The 18812-nt window shown below is 53.6% G+C and overlaps 1 protein-coding gene across 1 annotated transcript; it reads left to right on the top strand.

Annotated features, from left to right (window-relative positions):
* The first annotated feature begins 2215 nt into the window (after nt 1-2215).
* Nucleotides 2216-8443, top strand: EDN2 (endothelin 2). The gene is made up of 5 exons (XM_019737119.2): nt 2216-2538; nt 2895-3051; nt 4580-4702; nt 5657-5755; nt 7710-8443. The coding sequence occupies exons 1-5, from the start codon at nt 2475-2477 to the stop codon at nt 7801-7803; spliced, it is 537 nt and encodes a 178-aa protein (XP_019592678.2). The 5' UTR covers nt 2216-2474; the 3' UTR covers nt 7804-8443.
* The last annotated feature ends 10369 nt before the right edge of the window (nt 8444-18812 follow it).

The following is an 18812-nucleotide window of genomic DNA, read 5'->3' as shown; positions in this document are numbered from 1 at the left end:
CCAGCTGGAGATGAGGGCAGGGAAAGAAGGAAACTGGAGTCGGCACAGCTCCCTGGGCTGACCCTGCCAGGCCTGGTGGTGGCCCCTGTTCTGTCATCATCCTCCGTTTACACCCGAGAGGGAGCCTGTCTCTTGGTCCGTTTAATTCTTCTATTATGTTTCCCAGACTCAAGCCTCTGGTTCCCTATTGTCCCGAGCAGGCATTTTGCATTTGTGTAAAGATTAGACACGTTAGAACCTTCACTCTCACTCCCAATGGTCTTTTCTCTTTTCCTTTCTCAAATCCGAGTTCTTTCTTTCTGGCTTCACTCACTTCCTTGCCCTCCCTCTCCTTCCCTACCTGTCTTTATCTATCTCCCTGCTTGTTTTCCTCCCCACCCTGACCCCCTCCTTCTCCCCACTGACCTGCTTTTACTTCTTTCTTCTCCTTACGGTTCAGTAATTTGAATTCTCTATCCACCCCTTACCCCCACCCTAACTCAGCTTAATTCCGTATTTATATTCTCTCAGAGGCTAATAGAAATAACTGGGAGTATTGCTCACCTCATTCCAGAAATACTCTTCTAAATTCTTAGAGAGGCGCCATGCAGGGGAGGGCAGTGAGCACTCCATGCAGAGTCACTGTTTTGCTGGAGAAACCGAGATTCGCGTTCCAGAGCCGGCTCAGCACCTAGTACCAGTTGTGAGCTTGGCCAGGCTCCATTTCCTCCTGGGCAGCAGCGCGGCTGATAGCCAGGTGATAGCAGCTGCCTCCCGGGGGGGTCATGATGGAGAAGAAATGAAAGTTCTAAGCACACAGTAGGTGCCCAGAAATGTTTGTTCCTGCTTCCACTGCAGCATGACCCAGCCTGGGAGGTGGAAGGCGGCACTGACAGATCTCTTTCTCCTTTGGTTCTGCCCAGATCTACCAGGATCATACTCACATATGGGTACACACGTGAGGGCTCCAGACGCACTCTAGGAAAAAGCAAAATTGCCTGTTGCTTTTTGGTCATATAATTCTCCCTTCAAAAATATCTAAAGACAAAAGAGCTGCTGAACACAGGGACTGAAAGTTGGGCAGCCTGGGTTCCTGAGGCCCCAAATTCCCCAGTTCAAAGCCAGGTCTCTGGGGGTATTCATTCATACCCCCACTCCCTCCGAGTGTACTCCCTCAGAGGGTTTCTACTGCGTGCCAGGCTGGCTCCAGGCCCTGCTTTCTCTGCAGTTCTGGACCTCAAGATTGCTGGGGAGATAAGATTAATGTCGTGAGTCAGGCAGGCACGGGAGCCTTACCTGTTGTGCCTGCAGACAGGGTCCTTTAAAGACACCGCAAGAGGTGGACCCTGAGCCAGGCCTGGGCAGGAACAGAGGAGCACCGCCGGTTCCACGAACTGCTCAGCACATCTCCAACTAGTCCCACTTCTGAGCCAGCAGAGGGGCAGGAGCAGAATGCTAGCCCCCAGGGGGCACGATCCACCACCTGGCCTTTTTAGCAGAAAGTAGCCACTGACGTGAGCCAAGACATTCTCTCATGTCCAAGACAGGAGACCTTTCAAGAGGCGCTGTGTGCGTATGCCACAGCTTTCTGGGAAGGACTCTGAAGCCCCCTTCTTAGTCTCAAGAGAGCCTCTGAGACAACACAAAACCTCCATTTTGGTTTTGTTTTGCAAATAAGGAAACTGAGGCCCAGGAAAGAAGTCCATGGTCATGGATGCACAGTTAAATAGATACTAGAAGGGACCAGAACTCCTGTCCCCAGACCCTGGGGTGGGAAGAGGGGAGAGGGGGTATGTCCTAGGTGAGGTAGTGATGAGGCAGCCCCAGGCTCATCAGAGGTCAGGGGTAGGTTGTGTACTTCACTGAAGGAAGCAGGCCCAGAGAGGGTTCTGACTTGCCCAAGGCCACACAGCCTTGAGCAGGCTTTTTACCTTCTACACAATAGAAGGGGCATCCTCAGCTGGTTGGCAGTAGGCAAGAAGGCCAGCGGGGTCTCCTTCAAGGAGAAGGAGGGTTTTTCTCATGCTCCCCCTTTAAACTCTTAGCTCTGGGCAAAACCTGGGAGCGGCCCAGGAGAGAGTGGGAGAGGGGCTCAGTCACTTTGGGGATGATTTGAGGAAGTCCTAAGGGACTGGGGAGGGGCCCCTCAGGGTTGCAGGGAAGCCTCAGGAGGTGCTCCAAGCACAGAGGGAGGAGCTGGGCCTTCCCTCCCCCCTCCCCTGTCCCCCGCACAGGGGAGGCTGGGGCCGGGCCAGGCACCCCAGGAGGAGGCGTTGTCCCTGGCTCCAGGCCTACCGGTGGAGCAGGGCAGGGCTGGTCGGCAGGGGCGGGGCCATGGCTGGTGGTTATAAGAGGCAGCCAGGGCACCCAAGCAATGAGCTATCCGCTCGGCTTGGTAGCAGGACGCTGGCAACAGGCGTGCTCCCTGCGCTGGTCGTGTTCCCTGCGCCGGTCGTGTTCCCTGCGCTGGTCCAGACGTGCGCTCCACCGCCGCTATGGTCGCCGCGCCCACTGCCTGGTGCTCCATCGTTCTCGCCCTGCTCCTGGCCCTGCACGAAGGTGAGCCGTCTGGCCTCGCCTGCTGCAGCAGCCCCCGGGGGTCTGTTCATCGGTGTCTCTCCCCGGGGGCAGAGGTGCACCTCCCAAGCCGTCTGGGGGCGTACCGGGGGCGGGACCCAGCTCCAGCGGCAGCTGCCTTGGGCTCTGCAAGTACAGAGGTGCTGCAGGCACAGGGCAGCTGCTGGCCCTTCTCACCGGGGCTGCTGGGGCTTCCCCAGGCTGGCCCAGAGCTCCTGAGCAGCTAGACTGCCAACTTCCTCAATTGTGCAACAGGAGGAGCCCAGCAGGTCCCCCATCCCAGCTGTGCCAGGTGCCTGACCCACCTCTCCACCTCTCTCTCCCTCCTGTGCGTGCAGGCAAAGGCCAGGCCGCTGCCACCCCGGAGCAGCCCGTGCCCTCGCCCAGTGCCCAAGGCTCCCACCTTCGGCCTCGGCGTTGCTCCTGCAGCTCCTGGCTCGACAAGGAGTGCGTCTACTTCTGCCACCTGGATATCATCTGGGTGAATACCCCTGGGTGAGCCACAATGGGGGTCCAGGGGGTGCTAGCAGTGGGGTGGGGGGTGGGCAGGGGCTATGGGCACTCCAGGAATCTCAGGCACAGTAGAGCTCTTCCTGGGCCTCCAAATGGGAGCACTGGGCCAATACCAATAGTTAGCAGTTACCATTTCAACTCCCACATGGAGGCTGCCTGAGCAATATAAAGGGCTGTCTCATGAGAATTCGTTGGTAAGAAAGTGTTGGCTCCATTTTCCAGATCAGGGTGCTGAGGCTCAGACAGGTTAGGTGCCTTCCCCAAGATCACACAGAAAGAAGTGAGTGGTAGGTGGAAGCTCCGTCCTAGGTCCCTTGGATGCCAGAGCTCACATCCGCTCTGCCATGCTACCTCTGCATGATCTTCCAAGAATAATATAATTAATGACAGCACCCATGTCTCGACTGTGCCAGGCCCTATGCCGAGCATGGCTCGTGCGTGATCATCTCATGAACCCCCCATCTTCCCCTGAGGCGGGTACTGCCGTTGTCCCCAAATGACAGATGAGAAACCTGCCCTGTGTCACCTGGCGGAGCCAGGGTGGGGGCCGTGCTGTCTGTTCTGTCTGCACCCGCACTGCCTCCGGGCCACTGCATACTTCAAGTTGAAGTTTCTGTGCACATTTGTGGTTTTTTTTCCCTTCCCCAAATTGCAAAAGGCAAGAGAAGCCCGGCACGTAAGCGTGTGTGGAGCTAATCCGCATCCAAACATTCACTCAGGGTGGGAACCCTGCCAGTCCCTGCCTGCCGGATCTACCTGGAGTCATTACACCTCCAACCACACCGGCTAAAATTAGCTCTGGCACCCAAAGGTGCCGGTCTGACCGGCCACAGGGCTCCTGCCCTGCCCTCGGCCTGCCTTGGCCAGACTCTGATCTGAAATCAATCCCACCTGACCTCACACACATGCACACTCACACGCACATGCACGTACACTTACACACACATTTACCATCTTTAAGTCAAAGCTCTAAGACACGTATGTCATCCTTCCAGGCAAATGAGGACCAGGTGGGGGCAGCTTAGCTGTGAGCCTGTGTTTACTTCTGTGAGATGGTGTTTCCTCCCCTGCTCCAGGGCAAGCTGTGTGCCTTCCTTGAGAACAGGGGAACAGCCTGGCTCCACCAGCTCAAGTTCCTGTCTGGGAGTGGGAAGACACTGGAGGATACCCCCAGGGAGTGGGGAGGGTGGGGTTGGGGGTGGGGGCAAAGGCCCAGAGAGGGTGGGGTCTTGGGTCTGGTCTAGGGCTACATGGCACCTAAGGAGGAGCTTGTGGTGGGACTTCTTGAGGTCAGGGGCTGGTCACCTTTTGCTGCCACCCTGGTGGCATGGGTGGTCATCCCAGGGAGTGGTGTTGACAGTCCCTGCTTGCCAATGGTCATGATTTATCCAATCATCTCCTCCCTCTCTCCCTCCTTCCTCTCTCTCTCTCTTTCTCTTTCTCTCTCTGTTCTCCCCCCCCCCCCCTCTCTCCACCCTACATCACTACCTTGCTGGCTGCACGCCCACAGACAGACAGCTCCTTATGGCCTGGGAAACCCGCCAAAACGTCAGCGCCGCTCTCTGCCAGGGCGCTGTGGGTGCTCCAGCACCAAGGACCCTGCCTGTACCACCTTCTGCAGTCAAAGACCCTGGTAAGTGAGCACCCAGCCAGCAGGGAAGAAGGGTGGGCCAGCCTGGACCTGCCATGGGCAGCAGGGTGTCTGGGAGAGCAGTAGAGAAGCAGAGGAGCTAATGGGGGGAGTGAGAGGAGTCCTAGGGGCCCCTAGTGCCCTGGGTCCATGGGCAGTGTCCCTTCTTACAGGGAACCAGTCACCCCTGAGTCCCTCCCACTGCCCAGTTCTGTGGGCTCTGAAAGCATCATGTCTCAGTCCTGGGCAGGAGAGATTTTCACAGGTGACAGCTGAGGCAGAGAGGGGACAGGACTTGTCCTGTCAGGCCACACAACTGGTCAGGAGAGCTGAGCTTCAACCTTGTTCTGACTGAGTCCACGGGGCTTTGGATTCAGACCTGAAGCTCTGGGGACTTAGGCACTTTCTCAGTGGAGGAGTAACATCTAGAGTTGGGAGGTCGTAGCACCATCCCAGGGTTGTCGCAGAGTTGCTAGGGGGCCTTTGCAGTTCTCTTAACTCTTTGGGCCTCAGTTTTCCCATCTGTAAAAGGGTGGGAACTTTTTTTCCTTCCTTCCTCCACTTGGAGCATTTGGGAAAAGCAGAAACTGGCTTTGCAATCCCCAGCTTCCATTCCCATGATGGTTTATGAGAAAACTCTTCTGAGACTCAAGCTGTAGTTCCAACTCTGCCTCAGTTTCCCCTGCAAAGGGCCATGTTTAGCTGCAGGTGTCTAGATTCTGGGAAGGCCTGCCACCCAGCTGCCTGTTTCTGAGACTAAGACCACATTCCCGGTAGCTCAGTTTTCCTCGGTCTCCACCCTGCCTGGGAAAGGAAGGGTGCCAGGTGCACAGGGGTGGAAATGGATCTGCTCCTAAGGACGAATGGGCGTGGGGTGGGGGCTGGGCTGGGCCTGCAGCCAGGTGGCCTCAGAGCCCTGGACAGCCCCTCACTTGGACCCTAATGTTGTTCATTCAGGGCTGAAGCCATGGCAATCCCAGGCGTTGGGTCCCCTGCAGACATGTCCCAGGCTGGGAAGACATGGGCCACTGCAGGAGAGCTCCTCCAGCATCTGAGGTAAGTAAGGGGCACCTGCACTGATTGGGAGCTTCCTGTACACCTGGCACACTTCCTCACATTTCCCTTGTTCTCTAAAAGAGGCAGGACTGTATCCCCACTGGGCAATTAGGAGAACTAAGGCTCAGAGAAGTGAAGGCACTTTCCCAGGGTCACACAGCAATCTGGCATCTGGCTGACTCCAGAGCCTATGCTTTTAACCACTATGCTCTTTGTTACCACCAGGCCTGGAGGTGGAATTGTTAGAGGGTTTGAAGGCTCATGACCCTGGAAGGACCATAGGTATTCATTCAGGCTGTGTCTGAATCGAGCATCTCCCATCTGCTGGGGTCCAGCCCACTCCCTCCCCCCCCACACCAGACTGGATCCCCTCTGTGGTGGCCTCAGCACGGCTCAGCTCAAGACCTGACACACAAGAGGTGCCTGTGAATGTTTGTCCAACCAAATTGACTCGAGAACAGGAACCCCACATCTGGCCTTGCAGCAGAGTGCCTGGGGGTGCCTTCTGAGCCAGGACTGCCTGATTTGAACCCCCGCCCTGCCACAAACGAGCTTCATGACCTTGGGCTTGTCACTTAACTTCTCTGTGCTTTAGTTTCCTACTTTGAAACAGGGGCAACAATGCTACTCATCTTGTCAGGTTGGATGAGTCGCCATAATGAAACGCCTCCAGAAGGGCCTAGCCCCCAGTGGGAGCTCGGAAAGTGTTAGCCGTTCCCACCTCTGTCCCTGATGGCTGCTCGGGGCCAGCCAGGGCCAGGGCCCAGCTGTCTCCTCAGGGGCTCCCATTTTTGTGGGGAGGCAGAAACAGGAGAAGAGTCAGGATGGTGGGCCGACAGGACCCAGCATACACTTGGGAACTGTCTTAGATGAAAAAAATCAAGATAAGACTGCAAGTGCATGGCTCCTCAGAGTGGGCAGAGAGCTGGCTTTGCCAACCTATATTCCTTCTTACAACAGTTCAGGCCTGTTTTCATCTTCAGACCCAGAAAGGGGCTCAGAGAGAATGAGAGAGTTGCCTAAGTTCCCACAGCTGGGAACGAGGCCACGTGGATGACACAAGTCCATGCAAGGATCTCAGCCAGGTGCAAAGGGCAACGAGGACCCATATTTGTCTGGGTTGGACCACCTTGAGCTGGACCTTGAAGAATGGGAATTGTAGTAGGTGGAGTTTGGGTGGGGGGAAGGTGAACAGCTTGGAAGGAACAGCATGAGCAAAGGTGTGTGTCGTGCGGGAGACCCTGCTCGGTCTCTACTCCCGCTCCCCACACAAGAACGCAGGATATGGTGAGGCCAAAAAGGAACACCCACGGAGCCATAGGTAGGGGAGTCATACCACTATATTCTCTCTGGCGGCACTATACTCTCACTGGAGGCTGGATCCACACTGTCCGCAAACCGCCATCCACGCTTGCCAGCCCAGCCGCCATCTTCTTGCTAGCCTCCATTCTTCTCCCTTCCTCCTCTCTCCTAGCGTAGCCACAGCAGTTATATTAGTGGCCAATGGCTCACTGGTTACAGCTGACGGCCAACTAGCCACAGCTGATGGCCATCCCATCACAGTTGATGGCCATTTACTACCTGAGCCAGTACCTGTCTATGTGAGGCCGAGAGCCTGGAAACTACTTTCTGGAGCTCTGCCCCCACAGTGTGTAAGTGGGAAGGCAGCTCATGGGAGAGAAGCACTGGGCTGTTCATGGCCAGTCCGTCATTCTGGCAACATTCGATGTTGAACATCAGCTTTGTCAAAGTTCCTGTGGGCAGCGAAGCTTCTAGGCCAGGTCTGCCCTGATGTTGATGGGCAGACTTTGTTTTCAGGGTCACCTGTGGCCACCCTCTGACCCCAGGGCAGCCATGATTAAGGGGTGCGGTCCCTATTACTGCTGCCTCTCACAGGGAACTCTTAGGTGGTCCATATCTCTTGAAAGGCTAATCTGACCCTTCTCAATTCCAGGGACATTTCTGCCTCCAAGATCTACTTTGTTAGGCGACAGCAAAAGGCAACAAGGAAGACCAGGCCTACACACTCCAGGCGGAAAAAGAGATAGTGTTGAGCGCTGGAGAAGTGTTGGGAAGAAAGCCTATGTGGAGATGGGAGGAGAGGGGCCGCCCAGGGCAGGGAGACCCTCCACCTGTCTCCTGGGCCCTGGAAACCCACCTGCTGGGATCCGCACGAGCTCTGGCCTCCTTGCCCTGGTGAGGGAGCCTCCCTCCAGGCAGCGCCAACGCCTCACACTGCCCAGGAAACCTTCAGCTCCCAGGCTACGGAGCAGCTTCCCATCCGGGCTCCAGCCCCACATCTCTGCTGAACTGCTGACCGGTACCGTGTGGGGACTGCACTAAGTTGGAAGCTACATCCCGAAAGGTGTCCTGTCTGTTGGCTACAAACCGGGAGTAACATGCAGTGATGGGCGCTCACACCTAAGCCAGCCCTGGAGGCTGGATGGGTCTGCCACACGGCTGGTGTCCTGGCCACCCCCATTTGTCCCTTCCAGCTCTCCCTCCCCAGGGTCTTTGTATCCTCATACTCTCGGGACACTCCTGGTGAGAAGGGCCTATTCTGCTCCTGTCTGTATATAACTTATTTGCTGTAAGAACTTTGAGAATTCCAATTATTTATTATAATGTATTTTTTAGACACAATTATTTGCCTGCAAACTTGTGTTTGTAGTAAACAATGAAACGGTACTCTGGCAGTTTTTCTTGGCAGAGGCGGTAGTGGGAGGCACCTTTCGGGAAGGGGCTGCTTGGAAGTTAGGGAGTCACAGAAAGGGAAAGAAGGGGCCTCAGGCAGATGACCAGAGCCCTGATTTCCACTCCCTTTGCCCTTGCTGGGCACCTCTGGCAACTAACCCACCCTCTCTGGGCTTTTGCCCATCACATACCCAGACAGCCATCTAAGCTTTGACATCCAGGATTCCAGGACCTACGTTCCCATCAGGCTGGTAACCGATGGCCAGGCCTTTCCCAAGAGCATGTTTGGAAGGAACCAAGACCCACTTCTGCTCCAGCTACCCTGTGCCCCAGGGGCTGCTGGAAGACCCAGAGAAAATTTATCTAGTGAGGGCTGGGGCTGGATAGATTCCAAGGCCGTGTGCAGCCCTAGTAGCCAGCAATGGGTGCTGTGGTGGAGCCACAGCCTGGCCCTGGCCTTCGCCTTTGGGTGGGGTCCTGCTTGAGGGGGTTCAACACTCCTCTGAACGAAGAAGCCCAGGCCTCTAGGACTGGATTGGCCGATCCTGCTAAGGTCCAGGGAGCAGCCCACCTGAGTCCCAGGGAGAGCCAGCAAGTAGGGCCACGTCCGCTGGCAGCCGCCTGGACCCACATCTTCCATTCTTCCAAATTCCCCTGTTCCCTTTACTCCCAGCTGGCCTGTGCTAGGAGTGGCAGGCTGTGGCCTGAGCCAGCAATTGGAAAATAATGATTTATACACTGCTCTAATCCTGCCTTGGCCATGAAGTCAGCCCTGATCCCCTCATGGAAGAGTAACACGTTAACAAATACCGAACTGATATACACTGGCACTTACCCAAAGTAACTCACTTCTTCCTCACAATAAGCCTGTGACATAGGTACTTTTATGATTCCCATTTTACAGTTGAAGAAACTGATATACAGTGAAGGCAATTGACTTGCCTAAGGCCACACAGCAAGTAAATGGTGTCATCAAGATTTGAAATCAGAATCTATAGTATATATGTATGCGTGTATTTAATAAATAATTGTTGAATTGATTGAATTCATAGATCACCACTGCAGTGTAACCTTGAACAAATCTGTCTTTCTGAGCCTCAGTTTTTTAAATTTATAAAATGGGAAACAATAGTCCCTACTTTGTAGGGCTGGTGTAAAAACTAAACGAATAAGTTATGGTGCTGGGCTTGGCCCTGGATCTGATAAGAGGCAGAGGCTGCTTGTCAGGCTGTCAATGATTATTATGTAATCACTGGACAGGCACAGCGCTGAAGGACGTGAGGGGAGAGAGAGCCGGGGGCTGGCTGGGATGGACAGGAATGGTCAGAGAAAGACTCCTAGACAAAATCCACTCCCATAGCCTCAAAGATGAGTAAGACTCAAATAAAGAGAGAGGAAATCGGGAGGGAACTCCAAACAGAGTGAACAGGAAGGGAAAAGGTATGACAGTGGGAGTGACAGAGGAGGTTCCCACAGAGAACCCCATGTCGCTGGAGCATGTTGAGGGAGGAACAGCAGGAGATAAAGCCAGAGAGGTCTTGAGACCCCAGGAAGGAGCCGGGACTTTCTCTTGCGGGCCATGAGAAGCCACGACAAGTCTGTGAGCACAGGACACGGTCAGAGCAGAGCTTTGGCAAGATGCCATCAGAGGGCTGCACAGAGCAGGAGTGAATGAGGGGACAGGAGACAGAAAAGTAAGTTCACGTGCAGCCCACAGGGACTTCAGGGGCCACGGTGCATCCTGGGTGGTGAGGATCGGTGTCACAGGGCCCGTCACCTCCTACCCGAGCCCAGGGCCAGCGCACACCTCTCGAATCTCAGCCGAGCCTCATGCCAGGGAAATCTCACTCCCTGGCAGCCCAGCAGCCCATTCAAAATGGCCCTGCCCGCTTGGAAGCCCAAAGCAACCACCAATGGCCAGGCCAGCGCTGAATGGGGCAACCCCAGGGCAGCAGGTGCACTGGAAGCCTGGCTGAGGGATGACGAGGTCCTGGCTGAGGGTGTGTCAGAGGCCCAGGGAAGCAGCATTCACTGCTCTTGGCACAGGCCCCGGTGGCCCTGGCCAGAGTTCAGAGATCAGCGACCCAGAAGATTAAGTAACAGAGATGATTAAAGGGAGGAGAGGAGGCCCAGGAAGCAGGTAAAGCAAGGTGACTCTGTAGTTCCCTGGAAATGGGGGCCTCTGGCTTGGAGCCTGCACTATAGGGGGTCCTGCTCTGACCGTCCTCCAGTCACACCTCTCTCCACGGGACAAGGCGTCTGCAGGACCAAGGGCTCGTGTGCACCCGAAGTCTGTGCCTGCATCCAGACCACACCCAGGTAGCTGGGGTCCCAGAAGTGTGGGGATGTTGGGTAGATTTTGGAAGAAGCAGAGGAAAATTATGAGGAACAGCTGCCAAGTCAAATGGAACCCTGGGAAGAAAGGTGTCAACATTTTAGGGAGTTTGTCTGGATTTTGTGAGACAAAGTCTCCCCCTTTCCTGCCTTTTTCTGTCTTTCCCATAAATACATAAATGTCAAGGCTTTTTGAGTCAAATTTGTGTTTCTTTTGATGGGAACACCAGGCAGAGATAGGCCAGAAGGGGGCACAGAATGGCCCAGATTTACTCCGGTTATAAGCATGTATGGAAGCTGAGGCAGAGGGAGCTCGGTCTCATGTCCTGGGCTATGCAGCCCGATACACAAGGCTGCAGCCTGGGCCTTTTCCCTCCCTGGCTGCCTCTGCCCCCACCCCCTTACTCAGGAAAGAATCCGAGTGGGAATTAGTTTCCCTTTCTCTCTCATCTCTCTCGCTCTCTCTCTATGTCCTTACCAATAGAGTCTAGGTTGCTGGGTTTTCAGCTCAGAAAAGCCATTTGCCTATCAGGGCAATAAACCATTGGAATGCGGCCATCCAGTCATTCAATATAATCACTTCTCTGAAGATTCTTGCAAGCAAGACAGATACAGCCCCTGTCCTCACAGGTCAATAGGAGAGCCCTTCAAGAAAACATTGTTAAATATTAAGATTAAAATAATAGCTAATGTGTGCTGAGCACTCACACATTATAATGAGTGCTTTCTGCATATGAATTCCGTGGTTCCTCGCAGCCACCTTATATTACCCCTGTTTTAGAGAAAAGGTCACTGAGAGGTTAAGTAGCTCGCTCAAAGTCACACAGCTAGTATGTTTGTAGCTGAGCTGGGATGTAAACCTCAGGCTCAGACTTCCCTGCTGTCCTGCCTCTCTGATAGGGTACATCCACCGTGTGATGGAGCTCCTGGGGGGTGGGAGATCCCAGGGGGGCTTCCTGAAGGAGGTGACATCTACGCCAAGCTCAAGGAAATGGGTCAAGTGAAGGAGGAGGGTGGACAAGAGTGTTCCATGCAGAGGAAGCAGTAGAGGTGAAGGCTCTATGGGGAAAGGAGCTATTCTCAGGCCCTTTCAGGGTGCAAAAGAAGGAGAGGGCACAGGAAGGATGTAGAGGGGCAGGCAGGAATGGGCAGTGCCCACCTGAGCACTAGATCAAGCCTGAGCACCTACAGGCAGGGAGAGCCATAGAAGCTGTCACCCCCAGCACAGCCTCAGACATTGTCTCCCGGGATAGTATTACCTGCCTAAGTGCCCTCCATCAGCACTTCATGGCTTTGGCTCAAACCACACTTGCTGCCCTCAGGGGTCTCACAGGCTGGCAGGGAAGACAGACGAGGGCAAAGTAAAGGGACAGGAGGTGGAGTACTTATGGGCTGCCCTTCCAGCTGGTGGGGGTCGGAGGGAAGGGAGGCTTTGAGAATGGGAAGGGTTTGCACATGTTGGGATGGGGAAAAGGTCATTGCAGCTGGGGGAAGGGTGTGAGGCGTGTCTGGCCAGAGCATGGAAGAATCCAAAGAGAGGCAGCTGGCCTGATGGGCAGGGGCCAGGCTAGGAATTGCATCCGATGCCAGGGATTTGAACTTGAGTGATGGGGAGCCAGCGAAGGTGGCTAGCGGGGAGGAGCCAGGACAGGAGCTGGCCTTGGGCTGCTGACTTATTGTTGGCCCCTCCACAGCCAGCGAGTGCTTCTAGCTCAGGAGGGCCCTCCCAGCCCCTCTCAGGGGAGAGCAGTGTGGGCCTCATCTCGCCTGCCAGGGACCTGAGCCAAGAGCCCTCAGCAGCTCAGAAGGGGGCCATGTGCAGGCCCGCCGGGAGCACTGGAAGAGGAATGTGGCCTAATTAATTCTCCAAAGCTCAAGGGCCTCGCCTTGTGGGAGCAGCTGCCAGGACAGGCCTGCCAGGATGCCACCGGCCCAGCCTGTCGATCACTCAGTGCTGAAGACACTGAGGGGGACAGCAGGCGGGGAGCTGGGAGACAGGGGCTCAGGGGCCGGGCCCCTTGCCTCTGGGTATGCACGTGTCCTCTGGCCCCTTCACAGCTGATAATACAATCGTAATAGCCAACAGACCTTGAGGGTTTAGTGTGCCAGACCCTGTGCTAAAAGTATGTTGTACTCACTTCTCATCTAATTGTTCATTGCAAAGACCACTGAGGTGGGAACTGTTATTATCTCCATTTTGCAGATGAAGAAATTGAGGCTCAGATGGATAAACTTCTCTACCCAGGAACACACAATCAGAAAGCACAGGTAAGCAAGCTGGGATTTGGACCCAGGTAGTTTGAGCCCCCAAAACATGTTGTCATAACCACCATGCTGGTCTGGCTCAACAGGGGAAACCGGGGTCCCAGGGAGGTGGGGCGCCTTTCCCACGGACAGTAGACTCAAAAGGGGCCTGGGATACTGAACTGAGTAAAGACCTGCAGGGGAAGGCCACTGGACTCTGCTTGAATTGCCGCTGGACTCTGCTTGAATTGCCTCCTCCCAAGGTTTCCCACGGGTTCTTTCTCCCCTGGGCCTCAGGTCACCTACAGGGACTAGTGGCTCACTAGTCCAGGCAGGTGGGGCTGGAGGAAGTGATGGATCTCCACCACCCATTTAGTGCCAGTTCTGCTGCCTATGCCCTGTCCCAGAGGCATTGTAACAGCGCTGCCAGCTGGGTGGCACAGTGGCATCAGCTGGGTGGCACACTTTCAGAGACACCTCCCAGACCCTCCTACTCCCTCCACAAGCGGACATGGAGGCTGAGGGAGGTTCAAAGTGGTGCAAAGATGGGCTGGACCAGAGTCCTCCAGCTAGAAAGTGGCAGAGCCAGGACGGGCACCCAGACTGGCCTGAAACCAAGACTCTGCCTTTCCCTGACAGCAGATCAGAAGGAGGGCTGTGCAGCCCCATCACGGTCCCTCTCTGAGCCTCAGTTTCCTCATCTACCATGAGGTGAGGAGAGGACCGACCCTATAGACTTGTCTTGGAGTCATGAATAACAACCCACACTAATGGTACTTCATGTGTCAGGCACCACTCTAAGTGTTTTATTTAATTTTTAACAATTTTCCAAAACAAGATTTTATTCAGGGTTACAAAATATATCACCATAAGGCCGTACCATAATGCATTTGAGGTAACAAACGTATATTTAAGTTTGTTCAATTATCCACAAATAAAATAACGGTGTGCTATGATTACACATCCATTGTATAGTCATTGTATAGTCACTAATTCTTTTTTGCTATGTATTTTTTTATTGAAACATCATTCACATACCATAAAATCTACTCTTTTAAAGTGTGTGATATAATGGTTTCTAGTATATTCACAAAGTTATACAACCATCACCACTATTTAATTCTAGAACATTTCCATCACCCCAAAAAGAAATACTACTGCTTTTAACAGTCACTCTCCCCATATCCCATTCCCCCCAGCCACTGGAAATTACTAATCTACTCTCTGTCTCTATGGATTTGCCTGTTCTGAACATTTCCTTTAATGGCATCATACAATATGTGGCCTTTTGGGTCTGTCTTCTTTCATTCAATGTTTTCAAGGTTCATCCACATTGCAGATGTCGGTACTTCGCTCCTTTCCATGACTGAATAATATTCCAGTGTAGAGACAGACCATATTTTGTTCATCTGTTCATCCACCAAGGGACATTTGGGTTATTTCCTCTTTTTGGCCTAAGCACTTAAGTTTAGCCCTCCACAGCCCTATGGGGAAATGCTTTTATGTCATCATATAGACAAACAGACTGAGGTCCAGAGGGGTTAGGTAACCAACACTTCCCAGACCACTTAGCTAGTGAGTGACAGTGGGGAGATTTGCCCCAGGAGTCCAGCTCCAGGGATGATGGCGTTAGCAGTACTGCTTCCTCGGTCAGAGCAAGATGGCGTCGGTCATCACCCATGGCAAGCTGTACCAAAGGTGGCATCCACAGGCCACTGAGCAGAGGGCGGGATTTCTCAGCAGCATTTCGGAAGGTGGCAGAGCCAGGGTCTGCCAGACAGGGCCCCAAGCTAGGACAGGGGTGTCAGGACACTCAGTGATAAACAGTTGCTGTCTCAGCACGCAGGTGATTCTCCCAGTAATGGGGACATCTCTGTGAACACCCGGGTGGGCCTGGGCCCCTCTCTGGAACATCATTGGCCTATAACCAATAGGCCCATTTCTCCACCCATCCCCACCTAGGAAGCAATGGCTCCTCTCCTGGCCCCAATGCCCGGCCACTGGGCGGCAGAGGAAACTCCCTGGGTGGGATCAAGGCCAGAGCTACAGCTGCAGTCAAGGCCACTTGTGACTCTGGGAGGGTCTCAGCCTCCATGTAGTAGTGGGATGAGAAAAGGTAATGCATTTTTAAGATTTAAGGTTTTTAAGAGCAATCTTAACGCTTTATTAAGAAATCTGAATAATTTTTTAATGACAAAGTAAGACAATGTATATACAAAAGCTTGTGGCTCAAAGAAAAACAGAAAACAAAAAAATATAAAGAATGTAAGGAGCATCTAGAATAAAAAGTAAGTCTCCTTGCCTCCCACTCCAAGGTCACCACTCAGAGAGTGGGTTATGTAGCCTTTTGCTATGAATTCAGATACATGTTTTATATCTACATTTTTAAAGGTGTTTAAAATAAAACATGGAAACGTTTAAGTCTCATTCCGCAACTTGCTTTCCTCACGTCATAGGCATCTTTCCAGACCAGTCCAAATGGATCCACCACAGTCTTGATTTTAACAGCTCCCTGGCATAGGCAGACCCTTGTTTACTTAACCATTCAGCTGCTGATGCCTTTTGGACGGGCTCTATCTATTGTTTTCATAAACACATGGCAGTAAACACCTTGCTTATACATCTTTGTCCACAAAGAACTGATTTTTCCACATGAAATTGCTGGGTCATAGGACATGCACATTTTAAATATTCTGCCAAGAATGAAGTCCCGATTTGCACGCCTGCCCCCACTGGGGCAACTGCCCTTTTCCTCACATCCCTTCCAGCACTGGCTGCTCGGATGGAGAAATCATTTCTTTATAAGGAATCTGACATGCAGAAGAGACATACCTGATGCCGCCCACGCTGAGGAGGGTGACGGGCCACCCCAGCTGGTACAGAGGGTGCTTCCCAGGGTACTTCCCAGGACGCTGGGATCTGGGAGCCTGTCGGGCTGCAGGCCTCGGTTGGCCCCCTCCCCCAGGGAGCTTGGGGGTGGAGGAGGGGCTGGCCAGTGTCTTCCTCCCCTAAAAATTGTACCTTGAGTAGAGCCCTTTTGGAGGACAGTGTCATCATCGGAAAGCATGCGGAATGGGAGAATTTTGGCACCTAAACCTGCAGGTGTTTTGAAGCGGGGGAACCTGAGGTATCCATGTTCCCTCTCAGTCTGTGATCCAAACTGGTCTTTTGGAAAAGACTGGATCCTGGTCTTGCCTCTGCCCAAGCCTTGCTGTGTAGACCCAAGCAGGCTGCTGTTGCCTTCCACTTTCATGCTCTAGGTTCCCAGCTGCCTGGCTGGGGAGATTCCTCCCAGGAGGCAGGCAGAGAATCTGCTCCTTCACTTGCCATGAGCATTAATTACTTCCAAGGTGGGCGGAGGGCTCCTCCTGGCAGGTGGCAGACTGCGGACAGGGGAGGGCAAGGGAGGGCAGAATGGGGAGCTCACCCAGGTCTCTCCCAAGGAGACTGAGACCCACTCCAGGTCATGTGTGGCCTTGACTGCAGCTCTGACCTTAACTTGTTGCCACGTCTTGGCCTAAGCATTTTATTTTAGCCCTCACGACTCCGTGGGGAGATGCTTTTACGTCGTCACATAGACAAAGAGACTGAGGGCTAGAGAGGTTAAGTAACCTTCCCCAGGTTACATACCTGGTGAGTGGCAGTGGGGCCGGGGGCTCTGCCCCAGGAGTGTAGCTCCAGAGGTAGATGATGCAGCTCATTGTGGGCGCTGACCTGTACCATCTTGCTCTGACTGAGGAGGCAGTGTGACCCAATGGCTAAAGCCATCACCTCTGACCTATATTGGAGTCCCCCCCGGCTAACGTGAGAGCGTGCGCGAGCACATGCACACAAGGGCACACTTGTGTGTGAAACATGGTCTTCTACGTGCAGCTGGGGACACTTGGGCTTGTCTACAGGCACTCGGGTCTGTGTCTTGGGTGATGGGTATTCATGCACAATCCACATGTGTAGATGTTCTTCTGCATGTTGACATGTGCAAGCGTGTGTGGCCATGAGTGCCCCTGAGAATGGAGGGCTTTGCCTGGTCACGGCTGTATTGACGTGTGTGTGCACATGGGCCTACATATGTGTGCATGTATGAAGATGACTGTGTGCCTGTAGGCTGTGCATGCAAGTCCATGGCTAGGGGTGTGTGGGTACACGAGTGACATGAGCATACACGCAGATGTGTGTGCTTGTGCCTGAGTACGTGTAAGAATGCATGCACGAAGTGTATGTGAACGTATGTGTAGGTTGAGTATGTGCGTTGGTGTGTGTGGGCATGGCTATGTAGGGAAATACTGTCCTGTGACTGTGCAAATGTGAATACACACAAGTGGGCATTTGCACCCCCAGTAGTGCCACCTCGGGGTCGGAGAACTGTGACATCTCCTCTGGGGCCCAACCGCACCTTGCCTGGACCTCTGTCCCCTACTCACACTGAGGAACAAACAGAAGGACATTGTCACTGTAGAACCTCTGAGTGTCTTGTTTTATTTGCAGGCAGATTAATTATTTTAGTAATCAGTAAGTCACCATAAACCTTATTGATTTTAAGAATGAACATATCACAGATGCAAAAGTCATGTGGAATTTAAACAAAAAGCACAAAAGTGGAGCATTTCCCATCCCCAACCTGCAGAGAGCTACCTGGGGTCTGGGATAGCAGGGTTGACTAAGTGCATGCAGGGGTGAGGAAGGGGAGGGGAGGGAGGAGCCAGAGCAGAGAGCCCCTGCCTCAGTTTCCAGAGCTGCCCACCGCTGAGTTCCGTCCCCAAAGTTCACCCAGGGAGACTATTGCCCTGGGCCCAGGGCCCCCAACTCTGGCTCGAATGGAGGTGGGAGAGTGGGGATATCAGACAGAGCCCTGGCCAGCCCCTGCCCTGACAGCAACTGGATAAGACAGGTCCCCTCTCAGGCTCCATTTTCTCATCCGTAACCCAGAGATATTCATACTTACCTGGAAGCTCAAAATACAAGCTCCAACATCTGCCCCCCTTTCTCTGCTCACCTCCCTCCTTCCCCCAGAACAATTTCTATCCTCCCTCCCCACCCCATCCTTACTCTTCTGGCTCCTTCCTCTGCCTGCACTGCCTCCTTGCCCCAGGCCTGACCCACAAATGTCTACCTACCTGTCAAAGCCCACGCCCATGTCACCACCCGGCCACATATTTGTCTGTTTTCCCGACTAGACTATGAACTCCCAGGGCAAAGGCATTCCTGGGTCCTCAGAGCCCACCCCGACCTGGCATGGCTTAGATATCTGTCACTGTGTGATTTTAAAAATTGAAGATAAAGAGGGAAGGAAGGGTGAGGGCTCTGGGAGCGACAATGTTTGGTACACACAGCAGATTGTTGGGTGACCCCAGACTATGTGAGTCAGCTGACCCTTGCCCTTGAGGAAGCAAGGGAAAGCCCTGTTTATTAACCTGCACAGGTACTAGCACCACCCCTGGCCATTTACAAGTCTTATCGCATTTCATCCACACCGCACACCTCTGAGGTAAGCAATATTGTTATTCCCATTTTATCAATGCAGAAATTGACCCTCGGAGATGAGTCAGGCCCACAGCTGGGACACAAGCCCTCCAGACTCCGGGGCCTTCTCCAGGCTATCCTCCAGGTTTCTTTTTCCCTTTATGAGCCCCACCCACATTCCCAGGCATTCACAGGCGTCTGTGACTCTGCTCTGGGGGCTGCCTTCCTACCCTTGGGAGCAGCCCTTGATCATAAAGAACAGGGTTGGTGATGGGGCAACACTGAGACTTGTTCTACACCATCTCCCAGAGGTCCCTGGTGGGGC

The sequence above is a fragment of the Rhinolophus sinicus genome, linkage group LG06, assembly GCF_036562045.2.
Source record: "Rhinolophus sinicus isolate RSC01 linkage group LG06, ASM3656204v1, whole genome shotgun sequence".
NCBI lineage: Eukaryota > Metazoa > Chordata > Mammalia > Chiroptera > Rhinolophidae > Rhinolophus > Rhinolophus sinicus.
The sequence above is the reverse complement of the archived record's forward strand: the minus strand, read 5'-3'. Positions and strand labels throughout refer to the sequence as shown.

Bases quoted from the DNA above. Each gene is read 5' to 3' on its own strand.
- EDN2 (XM_019737119.2), top strand. From the start codon at position 2,475: ATGGTCGCCGCGCCCACTGCCTGGTGCTCCATCGTTCTCGCCCTGCTC. The intron at 3,052-4,579 runs GTGAGCCACAAT...GCACGCCCACAG, and splicing joins ATCTGGGTGAATACCCCTGG to ACAGACAGCTCCTTATGGCC. The intron at 5,756-7,709 runs GTAAGTAAGGGG...TCTCAATTCCAG, and splicing joins GAGCTCCTCCAGCATCTGAG to GGACATTTCTGCCTCCAAGA.